Source organism: Lepidochelys kempii, chromosome 11, assembly GCF_965140285.1.
Source record: "Lepidochelys kempii isolate rLepKem1 chromosome 11, rLepKem1.hap1, whole genome shotgun sequence".
Classification (NCBI taxonomy): domain Eukaryota; kingdom Metazoa; phylum Chordata; order Testudines; family Cheloniidae; genus Lepidochelys; species Lepidochelys kempii.
In genome coordinates, this window is record NC_136390.1 from 60,542,071 (window position 1) to 60,557,681 (window position 15,611).

Below are 15,611 nucleotides of genomic sequence, written 5' to 3' on the forward strand. Positions count from 1 at the left end.
CTGTTTGCTTCAGTAAGGGCATTTGGGGGCCAGTATTTCCGGGTTGTACGGTGGCCTGTGGGGGCCATATTGCACGGTAAGGAGTGCGTTGCTGCGCCTGCGCTGTACGGCTGTCTCCATGGTGGTGCCTGCGAGAGCCAAGACGAGGTTGAGTAGACTCGTTCTGAATTTTCTCTCCGCTTCCCTGACTCCCCTGCAGGGTTCGCGGCAGCCGAGGCGGGAGGAGCCGCGCCCAGTCTGCCCTCCCCACCACCGCCGCGCGCGGGCGTTCTGGCTCCCAGCGCTGCCATGGGGCTGTGGGGCGGCGCCGCGGAGGAGGGGGGCAGCCCCCCCGGGGCTATTGTTCTGAGGGGGCAACATGGCGGGGGCCCGGCTCTGCCCCCGGGAGGTCCTGGCAGGGCGGCCGCCCGCGCTGCCCGGCGTGAGGCGAGGTAGAGCCGCTACCCTGCCCTCGGCCCCGCACTGGGGGATGAACAACGGAGTCCTGGCTGGACGCGGCCCGCAGCCCCGCAGCCCCTCAGCGTGGGGACGGACGGACGGACGGGGCTGGGAGAGGGGTCGTTAGGACAGGACCCGCTGCCTGTCAGGGAGGGGTGAGGGGGCGGGGCTGGGCAGGACCTGCTGTGCCCCCTGGAGTCAGGACCTGACCTACTGTACCCCTTGTGGGGGGTAAGAGATTAAGGGTTCAGGTTAAGACCCATGGGGAGATGGAAGAGTGGGTATCAAGCCTAGATCCCACTGCCTTCTTCCTTTTGAAGCGGAAGGCTTTTGCTGTGTGTATCAATGAGACGTTTACAGGCCCATTCATCGTTGTTTGACATTTCCCTCTTCAATTTGTGTCGGTAGAGTTGGTGACACAGCCCCTGGGATGAGTGCATAGAAACAGGTATGCACACATCCTGTACAATTCTCTAGGAAAAAGAAAAGGAGTCCTTGTGGCACCTTAGAGACTAACAAATTTATTTGAGCACGCTTGGGGGTCGAGTTATGTGACCCCCGAGCATGCTCAGATAAATTTGTTAGTCCCTAAGGTGCCACAAGGACTCCTTTTCTTTTTGCGAAAACACGGCTGCTACTCTAAAATTCTCTGGGAGATACTGATTTACTGGTGTATACTTGGATATGTTTCATGTACTTGTTCACTGTTGATGATATACTGATGTAATTTGGTGAACCTTAATGTTCATGTAACAACATCTAAAAATAAAGTTTTATTAAAAATCAAATTTGGTGGATTTTAAAAAATACTGTAATTATAAGTGAATTCAGTATGTTGGAAAAAGATGTTTGGCTGGATACCTTGCATTTGTTTGATTCCTTTTGCAGCTTGTTAACGGTTAGTTATGGCCTCGCTATAAGTCAGTAGCTGTGTCTGTCTATGATGTGTGATGGTTCTGTGGGTAAACTGATGGAGAAGGAAGGGTTGTCTTGGTGTTTTAAATTAGTAAGAGATGCTTTCTTCAGAAATACATATTTAAAAAAGTGGCGTCTTGCCAGTGTAATTGATGTAAATGCTTTTTTATTATTTTATATCTGTAATTTGTACACCTAGTTAATGATTGCAGAAAGACACTAAGCAATGGCTTTTCCACAATTATTTTTAAAAGCCTACTGAATAATTACTATCATTTATAGGAATAACATGAAAGGCACTATATAAGTTGGTCAGCAGTTACTGAGTCTTTCTTAGCTCCCTTCATGACAAAGATTAAGAAAATTTTTGTTATATGTTACAAATATGTGTGTGGCCAATGTAACTCATTTTCATTGAGAAGGCCATGACACTTGAATATGCTCAATTACTTTACTGTCACTTGTGCCTATTAGTAATGATTTAGTTGATGTAGAAATGTCTCATAAAACACACTTCTTTTGCGGGGGGCATTTAATTGCATTGAGGCTGTGTCACTGTCTCAAACTGTTTCTTCTAACTCAGCACTATTTTCCTGGAAAACTGGGGACAATATTGCTATTGATTCCTTGAGTATGACATAACTAGGGCCCTACCAAATTCATGGTCCATTTTGGTCAATTTCCTGGTCATAGGATTCTAAAAATCATAAATTTCATGATTTCAGTTATTTAAATCTGAAATTTTACGGTGTTGTAACTGTAGGGCATTCTGACCCAAAAAGGAGTTGAGGGTGAGGGGTGGGGAAGTTGCGATATTGCTCCCCTTGCTTCTGCGCTGCTGAGAGCGGCGACTACTGACCAGGAGCCCAGCTCTGAAGGTAGAGCTGCCACCAGCAGCAGTGCAGAAGTAAAGATGGCATAGTATGGTCCTGCCACCCTTACTTCTGTGCTCCTTTCCTGCAGAGCTGGGCCCTTAATCAGTAGCTGCCACTGTCTGGCCACGCAGCTCTGAAGGCAGCAGAAAGAGTGGCATGGTATGGTATTGCCACTCTTACTACTGCGCTGCTGCTGGCAGGGCACTGCCTTCAGAGCTGGGGCCTGGCCAACACTGTTGCTCTCCGGCTCCCCAGCTCTGAAGTAAGCACAGAAGTAAGGGTGGCAAAACCATGACCCCCCGCCCAATAACCTAGTGACCCCCCCCCCCCCGCGACTCCCTTTTCAGTCTGGACCCCAAATTGAGACCCCAAGTTGAGAAACACTGATCTCCCCCCGTGAAATCTGTAAAGTATAGGGTAAAAACAGGCAAAAGACCAGATTTTCGTGGCTGTGAATTTGATAGGGCCCTAGACATAACTAACTTTAAAACTTTTTTTTCTATCGTAAGATGGAAATAAGATCAGCAGCAAGGTATTTACTCATCATAACTTCTCTTATTGGAAATATGAAATTGCACACATCAAATTTGATTGTACCTTTGTTTGAAACTCCAAGGTTCAGATTTCAAGAAGTCTTTGTATTTTTCCTGATCCCCTTTTGTTTTTTCAGTGTATGCTTCTTGTGCAAAGCATGCTTATCTGCCAGAGCAGTGGAATAACCTGTCCCTTTTGCAGCTTAGTTTTCTTCTCTAACTACAATACTGTAGTCATGAGAATAATTAGAAGTTCAGTTCTAAATCTTAGTGCTCCAATCTGCATTTAGGGACTACTCTTTCCCTGCCTTGAGTAGGAGGCCTCACAATAATAGATCTATGGAAAAGAGAAGCAAGGCTTGGTAAGAGAACTTAAAGTCACTTCAATCTGGAACTGCTACTCATTGGGAACCACTGCTTGTTATGTCCAGGTTACTGTTTCTATTAATTGATACCTAAAAATGTCATAAATTTCTAAAATGTTGGAAGAAAGAAAATACACAAAATAAATGATAAAATATTCTGGGTGAAAAAAATTAATAAACCCATCATAAAATTTTAGAAAATAGTGCTCTGACTAGAGTAAGAGCTTCTTATAAGTCCCTCTCTAGAGTTTGGTGTCCTACGCAAAATAAGTTAGTTGGCAAGAACATATAGTACATAACTAAAAGAACCACTGCTACTGGTGACCATAGTCTCATCAGAGTAATAAAGGACTGAATGGGCATTGTCTCTGTCTACCGTAGGCTTTTTTTCTTCGTCACTAACAATTCTCATCAAAGCTACAGTGGTTCAGCTCCACTGTCAACTGGGAGAAGTAGCATACCACTGGATTCCAGGTGGTAGCTATTATTTTAAGTCTCCTGTTGTGTAACCCTTCTCAGAACAGGTATATATTTCTCTGTGTTTAACACCGTCAACACCTTGCCTGTGCTAGCACTTCCACTTGCCAGTGTTTGTGGTAAATTTTAAAATTTCTTCCTGTAGACATAGCCAATGGCTGTAAACTATCCTTTTACCCCTACAAGGTGGAGCTGAGGCCTATTGGCCGGGTAGTGCAAGTGTTTGTGCTGTACCTATCTGACACCTGCAGAGAGCACTGCTTTCAATCCAGCGCTACAGAAACATTAAATTCGTTCATACACACACAGAAAGGCCTATAGAGGAACCAATATGAAAATAGAACTTCATCCTCAACATTTTATATAATTTATAGTATAAAATAAATGTTTCTATTAAATAATCCAGATATATTTTAAAGAATCCAGATATATTTGATAGCTTTATTTCAGATTTGTAAATGTTACATCAAAGGGAGAGGGAGTTATTTGGGTATAGAGGTTGACCCAGGCAAAATCTTCAACATATGTGTAACTGAACTGTCTGATTTGAAGAACATAATAGCAACTATTATTTTGTAATCTATTATTAAATATTTATTTACTCCTAAATGAGATATTAAAATTACATCTGTGGAAAGCCATTTTGCAGACAGTACACTTAATTTTTCTCAAAAGGCTAAATTCTATTGCTTAGACTAAAACATTATTTTACTATTTTTATTAGAGAGATTAATAATACATTTAATACTAATAAAATTCAATTTCCAATTTTTTTCTGTTGCTCTTGACATCCTTAGTATCTGTGACTGAAATTTTCCATATTTGGTCTCAGCCCCAAAAGTGAAATTATTTTGAAAGTTTAAGCTAACGGTGTTTTGGCAGTATGGGAGTGTTGAGGGGGAAAAAATGCTTTCCCTCTGCGATCTGGTTTAAACATGGCAGATATTCGAAATTAGGAGCCTGTCATTTTGTATAGTAATTGAAAATCTTAAAAAATCCAAGTTTGATGAAAATAGGTTAAATAAATTTAAAGATATGTTTGAAGTTGGAATGTTGTTCAAATGCATTGGAAGAATTTATCTCTGAAGGGTGATTCACTTAGCTCCAAAAGCCAGATAGGTCAGGCTTTCCTTTTCCATCCACCTCGTGTGGCTTAGCCAGACGAACTTGTGTGCTCCACAGGCTGAATGTTTCTGTTCAAATAATTTACCAGCTAACCTGATGGAACTTGGAAGCTCTGATGATGAAGGAAATAGAGGCTGAAAGGCAAAGCCAAATAGGTCCACTTACAGCAATTTATCAGCTCCACTGATAAAACTGATGGAATGTGTAAAGCGTGTACAATATGCAAGCTACATAACTGTGGAATACTTTTTCTTATTAAAAGAATATTATTTGAGGAAAAAACCCTGGAAAAAATCAGGATACCAAAATTCAAATTTCTTCTACAAAGATGGCCCTGTTTTATGCCATGTATATTTCATGGTGTGTGATGCACTTTAACATACGGAATGAATTAACTCACCGGGCGTTCTATTGGTCATTGCATAAGATAAAAAGTGCTCAGTCCAGGCAAAATTTGGGTCCTGCAGAAAGTGGTAGGTATCACGTCTCTTTGTATGCTTGAATGTTGTGTTCTGGGAAACTGTACTGCTGGAGGTGCCTTCTGTGGAATTAGAGGTACAACTGAAGTTCTAAAAGCCTCTGGCACTTTTTCTGTTCGTCCCACGGTCCTAGCCAAATTACAGTTTGGGTAACTTCATTCTTCCTGCCTAAAAATGCCCCTGGTAAATTAGCAGAATAGATGTTTGCCTTCATTCTGACACGGTTAAGTATTAGTTGTTGCATTTCACTCCAGAGTTAGCAGAATGTCAGAGATGGGTGAAGCAATTCTTGTGTATTCACTGTAAAAAATCCATTAGTGAAAATTTTATAGAGTGCTTTCGTGATCCCTCTGGATGAAAGACATTAATTATATAAATGTATATGGTCACTTTTTGTATAAAACTACATATATGCACAAACAATAGATCAAAATCTGCCAATCTTACTAAAGCAAAACTTTTTGCAGTAAGGGCCTGTCCATGATCCTGTAGAAATCAATTGACATTTTTCTTGGGTGAGAACTGAATAAAGATATGTCAGGTTTTGGCACCTTATGAAATAAGGGCTATATCACAGTCCTATGGAAGTCAATGGGAGGTTTGCCATTGGCCTCAAATGGGATGAGGCTTTGCCTGAATTCATAAGATCTACATTAAAAAATAATAAAAAATAAATGCAGTGACCTATAGGATAAAGTAAAAGTACATCCTGGATGGGAGGCTGAAATAAAGTACTGTGACTTTTCCAGGCTACCCTGTAATGGAAGAAAATGGAGTTGACCATGACGTCAGCATGGAAACATCTAATGACTTACTGGTAGTCAACTGTAATAGTACAGGAGAGTCAGAAACAGATGACCAAGTGTTTCAGGTGAGAGATTAGTTGAGACATCACTGTGTTTGAAGCTGGTTTCTTTCCATCCTCTGTGAAGAGTCTGCAACATAATAATAACCTGTTTACCCTGCACATCAATAAGCAATCTGTTTTTCTCTCATTATTTCACAATGGCTTTACACAACATATACTACTGCCTTTACATTGATTTCTAATACAGATTAATTTGGAATGAGTGAATGTCTGGCATGATTCTCATCAGTTTGCATTCTGATAGCAAAGCTAGAAAATCACATAAAAACACTTTGTCTTTCAATGTGTGTATTTGTATTAACTTTTTTCATTTTAAAAATTATTGAAAGATTTTCCTTCACTGATGGAAATATCCATTGAAATGAGTGGGAAGCTGTAGGTATTCAGCACTTATGAAAATTAGGCTGTATATATTTGTGCACATTTTGATGTAGGAGTCTAATTTTAGGTACTGAGGTGTGAGAATTTTGGCTGTAGTTATCTATTTCTAATCAAAATGTCTTTAATCCAGACAACATGCATATGTGTTTCTTAGTTAATTCTACAATTTGAAATAATTCTTTTGGCAATGTGATCCTGTATCCTGGCATTCATTGCCATTACTCTAATTTATTTGTAGGCCCCAAGCCACAAATCTTTTGTTTACTGAAAGTACAACAATGGGTACTAGATTTTTCATGTATGTGGCCAGTTTCTGACCTGCATATAGAACTTAGAGACATTTTTCCAGTTATTAGAATTTGTCGTTAACAAACTTTCTGTTGTACCAGTGATTAGGTCATAAAGGTTCAGAAAATAATGAATGTGTGATTACTGGAAGAAGTTAAGCAAATTCCACTCTTCTTTTTTAGGTTGTTCAGATGGCATTAAACCACTCCATCATATGGGTTTCTTACAGGAGAGCTGTCTACTTTGGAGTTTTTATACATTTTTTCCCTTCAGTCTAGTATTGTTTCTGAGTGCACCCAGATTGCTAATAGTGCAGAAGCTTCCTAGCTTCAGCTGATAGCTGCTAAACGAAAATGGAATGCGTATAACTAGACCAAGTTTGACAGGTTTGGTGAGATCATAAATATAGATTTTAAGAGACATTTACATAGCCCATTGCTTCTTAGTCTTGCCATATGGAGCTTATGCATTGTATTGCTTTTTTGTACTGCCTCCATGCTTCATATTCTTATATAAAATTTGACAAAGATACTGTGTCAATTTCTATGTTGTGGTTCTATTCACAGCCAAAAATGAAAGTATTGATTTGAGACTCAAGTAGTATATTTACAGCTTTTTAAGAAATTTGAACTAAAAATGATTAGGGAATTTTAAAATTACTTTTGGAGATTATATTAGCTAATTCCGCGCCCCCCCCCCACCCCTCCACCCCCCGCTTTCCTTTTATACCTTTGTCCTCCTACTTGGTTTTAAGTCTTCTGGGTGGATCCAGGGATGTTATTTTGAAATGTAACTAGTTTTGGAAGCAAGTCTTGTGTACAAGGAGTTTTGCTTCACCGTAGCAGAGACAGAAAATAATATTTTCATCACGGAAGCAGGAGCAGAAAATAAAATCACTAGCCAATAGACACTTGAACACTTGGGGGGAAAGTTCCCTATGAGAATGAAACGTAGCAAGTAATCTATAAAATATATTTAAATTATTATTTAAAATAGAAATAACAAGTTGATACTAAGATTAAAGTATATTTCACTGTTTTTCTCTATAAAAGCATCTAACCTGCATGGATTCCAGGGATCCATCATTTGAACAGAATGACTCTCCAGCAGTGTTGCCCATCACAGTGCATGTTTCAGACAATTCATCTGTGTCATCGAATACACCAGTCCAGCTATCCCAGGCTCAACCTCTTTCCACAGAAGAGTTCCATCTGGTAGACCAGAATGGCCAGCCTCTATATGAACTACAGTCACTAGGGGATTCCAGTACACAGATGGTGAGTACATATAAAACCACACATCTGCTGAGCTCACAAAAGAGAAACAATGTTCAGGACAATTGTCCTGAAGTGTTTTAGAGTTTCTGTATAAAAATTTTCCAACTCTGGGAACAAGGTGATCCTTCTCTGAGTGGTTTATTTAGTTCTCAGTTGCCTCTGCTCAGGTCTCCAGATCCTGAGCTAAGCCATTACTGACTTTAATTCATAAAAATCTAATGTGCTTCTATCCTATTCTCAAACTATATAGAAGACCATCTTACAGTGGGAACAGTCCACAATGCTCCCATTCTTCTTTCTCCCCTTTACTGCTTACTCTTTCCTCTTCTTTCTTCTGCTATCATATGAGCCACTTTTGCTGAATGTTGGGAATTATGAACACACTCAGTAGATTATAAACTTTGTAATGATCCCTTACAAGTGACCTTTTGCATGAAGCATATTCCAGTTACATTATGTTCACATTCCAAGCATATTTTTGTTAGGGGGCTATTCCTTCACCCACTTACTTCCCTGGTCCTTCTCGCATGAACAGAGAGCAACAATATCCAAAGTCCAAAGGTGCAAACAATTCGATGTTTATTGGGGTGAATTTCCAGCAAGCATGATTCCAGGTTCCTTCCTTAGTGTCCCCCTTCCCAGCTCTTACACCACAGAGCCTTACACCTGTGTCCTTGTTCCCATTCCTGCCCTTAGCCAAACATGATTCCAGTTTCCCCACCCCCATTCCCTGTTCCCATTTCCCCCACCCACACACCCACCCACTCACTTCCTGATTGACTGCAGGCTATATAGTAAAACTTGAGTTCTGCTTTGCTATACCTTAACCAATCATTTTCCTGAAATTTAAGTAACCAATCCTAACATATTGTAACATGATTATGTAACCAATTATATCCCACCACCTTAATTAGTTTACACCCAGCAAAATTAATTATACAGCGGACAGGAACAATCACAGAACCAGACAGAGGTTATACAGACAAACAATAGCAAAGTGGGAACTATAATGACAAAACGATACAGAAGTGAGGATTTCACATCCGAGCTATTGATAAGTGAGTTCTTGTCAGACAGGATGCTATCAAACTAAGTTTCCTTTTACATTTTCTAGGCACTTCCCTTTCTCTGGAGGCGATAGGCACCATCAGGACAGGATTGTATTCCTAACAGCCCAATAGCACCGTATTTCAATGTGACTAATTTGGAATGTGAGAATGTGACCGGCTGCTTCCCAGCTTATGGCTGCCTCTGCTGCTTAGCCAAAGACCTTAGGTTAAGAACAGGGCCTCAGACTGTCACAGTAAGAGAAGGACCTTACACCGGCAGACAGTGATTTTGATTCTTTCTTTTATACCTCTATAACTAGCCGAGTGATAAGAATACACCTAAATTCTTAAGAGTACAGGCCTGAATATATATATCCTAACAATTTTCATAAAGCATATGGAGTGCAACGTCACACCCTCCTCCCGAACTTACTGCCAGAGACTTGGACACTGTTCATGGCGGAGGCAGTAAATCTAAAATTCCTTTTTTTTTTTTTTCTTTTTTTTTTTTGGACAGGGCATTTGCTACCTGTTCTCTTTTCTTCTCCTCCTGAGCATCTTCCTGTGCTTCAATCTTTTTGTCTTTTAAATCCAGCGCTTGCTGGTGTGCAGCCCTTTGTTTGTCTGTTTCTGCCTTCATGGCAGCCTTTTTCCGGGAAAATTGCAAATCAATTTTCATTTGTCTTCCCTTGAGACGGTCACTCGATGACCTGGGATACTACAGAGAACAACCCTTCTGCCAGAATAGGCACCCCTCCACTCCTGTCTTGCTGAGTTAGATGCTCCGGTCAGCTTCAGCACAGACCCAGAGGTTAGGCCACACCTCACAGCAGTTCACTGAAACTGAGATCCACTCAGCTCAGGGGCTTCTTAGTTAACAGGGACTTTCCAGCACCCAGTGTTCAGCCTTTCTGGGCAATTTACAACCTGTGCAGTTCTAGCTTCTTCTGATCTTCACTCTTACTTATTTTGCTTACTTTTCTGTCCCTATTTCCCTTACCTGAAATAAGCAAACAGAAAATAACAAACCGGTAACCACTTTGTCTGTTCTCCAGCCAGCTTACTTAAAACTCACTTAAAATCACTACCAGTGTCTCAAAGCAATCAGCTGTGCACAGATCCTGCTCAACTACACCACTGTGACGGGTTTGGTCACAGAGACCCCCTTGGGACTCTTACCTGATGTGCTGAAACTACCTCTGAGCCCATTTTCCACTGCCAGCTGGGACTCCAGAACCCTGCCTTGTTGAGCCAGACACGCTAGTCTGCTGCAACACAGACCCAGGTCTGGTCCACGCCCCCAAAGCTGCAGACTTTTTAGTCAAAAACTGCTCAGCAAGTCACCTATCTCCAGCACCCCGACACCCAGCTCCCAATGGGATCCAGACCCCAAATAAATCCGTTTTACTCTGTATAAAGCTTATACAGGGTGAACTCATAAATTGTCCGCCCTCTATAACACTGATAGAGAGATGCACAGCTGCTTGCTCCCCCAGGTATTAGTCACTAACTCTGGGTTCAGTAAGAAGCAAAAGTGATTTTATGAAATATAAAATGTAGGATTTAAGTGGTTCCAAGTAATAACGGACAGAATGAAGTAAGTTACCAAGTTAACTAAAATGGAACACGCAGGTCTAAGCCTAATACGTTAAGGAACTGATTATAGATAAAATCTCACTCTCAGAGATGTTCCAATAAGCTTCTTTCACAGACTAGTCTCCTTTCTAGTCTGGGCCCAGTCTTTTTCCAGGTACAGTCCTTGTTCCAGCTCAGGTGGTAGCTAGGGGATTTCTCATGACTGCAGCCCCCTTTGTTCTGTTCCACCCCCTTATATACCTTTGGCACAAGGCAGGAATCTTTTATCTCTTTGGGTCCCCACCTCTCCTTCTAAATGGAAAAGCACCAGGTTTAAGATGGATTCCAGTAACAGGTGACATGGTCACATGTCCTGTGAGACCCCAAGCCTTCATTCTACCTGGCCTAACTCACAGGAAGGCTTGCAAGTAAACAGAGCCATCTACAGTCAATTGTCCTAGTTAATGGGAGCCATCAAGATTCTAAACCACCATTAACGGCCCACACTTTGCATAATAAAATAGGACTCCGAGTTATATTTCATATTTCTAGTTTCAGATACAAGAATAATAAATTCATGTAAATAGGATGAACACACTCAGTAGATTATAAGCTTTGTAATGATAAGCTTCCTTACAATGTAAGCTTCCTTACAAGAGACCTTTTGCATGAAGCATATTCCAGTTACATTATATTTCACACTTATTACCATATTTTCATAAAATCATATAGAGTGCAACGTCACATATGGCATCAGCGGTAAGTCAGCCAATGATATTCTTCCTCTTCCTTTCTCCCCTGATTAATTTGCATATAACAATGCCTCACAGGTCTTACATTTTCTCTTTTTTTAAAGTTAAAAAAAAAACCATTGATCCAAAGTTTTTTGCTGGCATATACTGTAGATCTACAGAAAATTACAATTAAAAAGACACCTCACTCATCCAAATTGTGTGTGTGTGTGTGTGTTTTTTTAAAAAAGCCAGACACCAACCCAAAAAAAAGTTAGAAATAGAAGATGAATATTTATTAGGTAGGGCTTACCTTTTTCCACAGGCTAAAACTATTTATTACCTCAGAGACTATCTACCATAAAGAAAATAATTTGGTTTGCCAGGTTTCATGAAGAATGTCCTGAAACTTCTCTAATTCCAGCTCGTCCATAATACGTCATGTCAGTATACAGCAGTTTTATAAGACTATAGATTTGAGGAAATTGATATTTTTTTAATTATTATACATGACTATAGCTTTAATTTACAGAAACAGCCATGATTTTCTGTTTCGGATAGTGAATACACTTTTTAAAAATCCTTTTCAATAGAGCTGGTAGCAGCGTTCAAAGTTTCAAACAAGGCTGTTTGGATGTCAGCACAAAATCACAATTGCTTCTCTCTACTTTTAGCTTAATAAATGTTAAGTTTTTAAAAGGTTTTGAGCAGTTAGAAATCATTGACACATATTTTCGAATGTTAAAGTGGACTGTCTTCCATCATAAACCCTCAAATTTCTCATACAGTAAAATCAAATTACTCTTCAAATGTAAAACAATTTCAAAGGTAGTTATTATTCTGGTAGTAACCAAAACATGCTAATGACACTGAAAACCGGTTAACCAGATCATGCTATATAATAAGTATTACAAAGTATTTTTAATTCTTATTTTAATAGATGATTGTTGCCAGCCAGTCAGAACATGGACCGGTGCTACATGTAATTCCTTCGACCCAGCCAGGAATGGCACAAGTGATTATTCCTCAAGGACAACTTCTGGATGTCACCAGCACGCAGGGTGAGTTTTACCTGTGGGACTTGAGGATTGTCTGTTCTTGTGGCCAAAAACATATCAAATGATCCATCTTTATGAATTCTTTATTTCCCCTTTCCTTCAATTAATATTGTAGATATAATAATAAATATTTGCATTTACAGCACTTTTCATCTGAATATCACCATGCACTTTACAAACATTTAAGTTGGGACAAGATCCTTGTGAAATAAGTATTACATCATATGCCCATTTGAGATGTAGTATGGGTAAATTCTGCCCTGATTTACATCCCATGCCATCTCATTAATTTCGGTGGGGATTCGCAGAATATTTACCAAGAGAGAATAAGTGATTGCTCGGGTTTCTACAGTCAGTCAGTGGTAGAGCCAAAATAGATTCCATGTCTCTTTCACTTTCCTCAGGTACATTGTATGTCACCAAGTTTCCGTATTCCTGGCTATCTATGCAGTTAGGGGCTTCTGCTCCTTCTCTGAAGGAACAAGTATCTGTGGTCCACATATAAGGTTCGCTTCAAGGTCCATTTTAGTAAATGGAAAGTCTCCTTTAACTTCAGAGGGCTTTGGGTCAGTCCCATAATTCTAAAAAAATCTGTGAAAAATCAGTGAGGAACCCCAGACTTGGTAACAATAAAATACCTGGAGGCACCCTCAGCATCATTCCCACAAGAATAAGCAGATGAAGTTGCCAATAGTGAAATAGCTTTGGGGGCACAATGACTTTTTTTAGTCAAGGTTTTGGAATATTATTTCCTGTGCGTTTTTTCTTCTCTTGGCAGTACTATTTGAAGGAGTTGTCTGCTGCCAATGAGTCTGTCTCGATAGCCCTGGATATGAAATTATCTGCATTTTACTAGTTTTAGTAATTTTATAATTAATAATATGGGGCTTTTCATCAGTAGATCTCAAAGCATTTCACAGAAACCATGGCAAGGAGGGAGGTCAGTGCTATTATCCCCATTTCGCAGAGGAGGAATGCAGAGCACTGAGAGGCCAAATGACTTGCCCAGTATCTCACAGAGAATCTGTGGTGGAGCAGGAAATTGAACGCACATCTCCAAGTTCCATGCTGATACCCGAACCACTGTTTCAGCCTTCCTCTGTGCATGCAAATACTCGGAGAGCCTCCCATCCTAACTTTAACACTGTACATCAACAAATTTATATGAATTTTTTGTTGAATAGGTAGCAGTCTATGAGAACAGTACATTTCAATTACAGTACATAGAATTGATTTTGACTTTTTTTAAAATAGCTGTACATTTGAAAAGTGACTTTCACTGGAGTCTCAACTTTCAAGAAACTTTCCTATGGCAGATCTTTTTAAAAAAATTTTCACTAGCCTACCCCTCAACCATTATTTTAAAAACAAAGAAACCTTCAGAAGCTGGATTCCTTCCTGCTGTTAATAAAATCCTGAGTATCTTGGGGCTTGGTGGTGTGTTCTTTATTTTGTTTGTTTTTTGCAACATAGTCTGCTAGGACAGAGAAAAGCAGTACATAATTACATTTTGGGAGTTTTCAAAAATGCAGTATTTTCTTTTAATTTTAAAAGGATTTTATGATGTTTCCAAATTGAGACTTTTGGGATGTTACACTTAAAAATGTGTAACATCTACTTTAATTCTTTCTAATGGGAAAAAAGTATTAATGTTTGTGCTGAGTCAGACAAATCTGACTGCTTGGTCTGTAAGCAGGTACTGCCAGTTTGAAGTTGTTCCATTGTTTAAATTTATAAAAGTAAGGTAACACATTTCAAAGCAGTAAATGATGCCAAAAGTGATGTTTATACATTATGGGCCTGATCCAAAGACCAGTGAAGACAATGGAAATTTAAAAAAAAATCTACTCTGAAGCCATATACGCTGAGTACTTAGGGTACTCTGAAGAAAAAATAGTGTTTTGCCATTGATTTCATGGAGCCAGGAGGATTTCACCCTTGATATATCAAGAATACATTTTAAGCACACACTAAGGTGCAACGAAACACACCATTGCATGTACAAATAAGCTTGCTGTTTTCTTAAGAACAATTTAGGCACCTAATGGAATTTCAAAAATTTGATTGTTTGCTTGTAAGTTTAGCTGAACACAAGGCTTTGTCTGTTTGTCCCAAAATTCAGAGACAAGTTCTGCTGCTCAGAATTTCATTAAGAGATACTCATTAACAAACATTCACAGGCCTTTCTATGTGAATGATTTCTGTACCACATAACTTCTACCAACAGTTTTTCTTCATTCTCAGACAAACACTGATTTAATTACATTCACGTTTTTTCTTCACATTTTCCTTTAACTGCAGACAAGTTGGAAGTGTCTCAATCTAGGAATATTTGCTGTGTGTGCAAACTGCTGTTAGTAGATCAAATGTAGATGAAACGTTTATCCTATTTACTGAATAACCATTACATTTTTCAGTAAAGAAAGATGGACTTGGATTATACTTCAAGAATTTGATTCTCACTATTGATACTGAGTCTCTCTGTGGTCTTGGACTATTACCTTTTCTGTTTCAATTTCCCTAGCTGTATAACATGGGTAGTAATAAAAACTTACTTCACTAGGAATGTAAGAATTAATTTGTGGTAATATGTTATTTTGAAGATTAAAAGAACTATATAGGTCATAAGTATGATCTTGGGCATGGTTTGGGGGGCCGAGGGGCTTGGTCCCCATCAAACTGCAAGCCTCAGGCAGGTGCAAAATTTGCCCCTCCCCCATGTGCAGCCTCGTTGGCCTGGCTGGAGCTGCCCCCCAAAATATAGAAGTCAAACTAGGCCTATGGGTATGATCAGTTTCACATGCAAATACATCAGTTAGGATTAGAGAGACAAGGTGCGTGAGGTAATGTCTTTTATTGGACCAACTTCTTTCGGTGAAAGAGACACCAACAGAAGTTGGTCCAATAAAAGATATTACCTCACGCATCTTGTCTTTCTAATATCTTGGGACTCACACAGCTACAACTGCAATGCATACATCAATTAGGGTTAGTCATTTACTGTATGTTGAAGATGTTCTTGTATGATTAGATGGAATAATCTGAGGCATGGGCCTACCCATTTGTTTGCTTCTGATTAGGTGTGAAACAGATTTTAGTGTCTTAAACCTCCCTTGTTGAAAACATTAAAGCAAATAGATGTGTAATTTGCAGCCGACAGGGTTAGACTTGCAACTA

At 39.7% G+C, this 15,611-nt stretch overlaps 1 protein-coding gene and 1 long non-coding RNA gene across 7 annotated transcripts in view; one reads left to right on the top strand and one right to left on the bottom strand.

Moving 5' to 3' along the window:
* The first annotated feature begins 44 nt into the window (after positions 1–44).
* Positions 45–15,611, top strand: part of CARF (calcium responsive transcription factor) — a 70,113-nt gene continuing 54,546 nt past the window's right edge. For all 6 annotated transcript variants that reach the window (XM_073306466.1, XM_073306467.1, XM_073306471.1 and 3 more), the window contains exons 1-4: positions 45–147; positions 5,957–6,078; positions 7,797–8,021; positions 12,317–12,437. In XM_073306466.1, the coding sequence (XP_073162567.1) occupies positions 5,968–6,078; positions 7,797–8,021; positions 12,317–12,437 (457 nt within the window). In that variant the 5' untranslated portion in view covers positions 45–147; positions 5,957–5,967. The remainder of the gene's footprint in view (positions 148–5,956; positions 6,079–7,796; positions 8,022–12,316; positions 12,438–15,611) is intronic.
* Positions 4,262–8,420, bottom strand: LOC140895823 (uncharacterized). The gene is made up of 3 exons (XR_012154358.1): positions 7,805–8,420; positions 6,023–6,142; positions 4,262–5,507 (listed from the first exon to the last, which is right to left on the bottom strand). It is a non-coding gene; the product is annotated as an uncharacterized LOC140895823 (long non-coding RNA).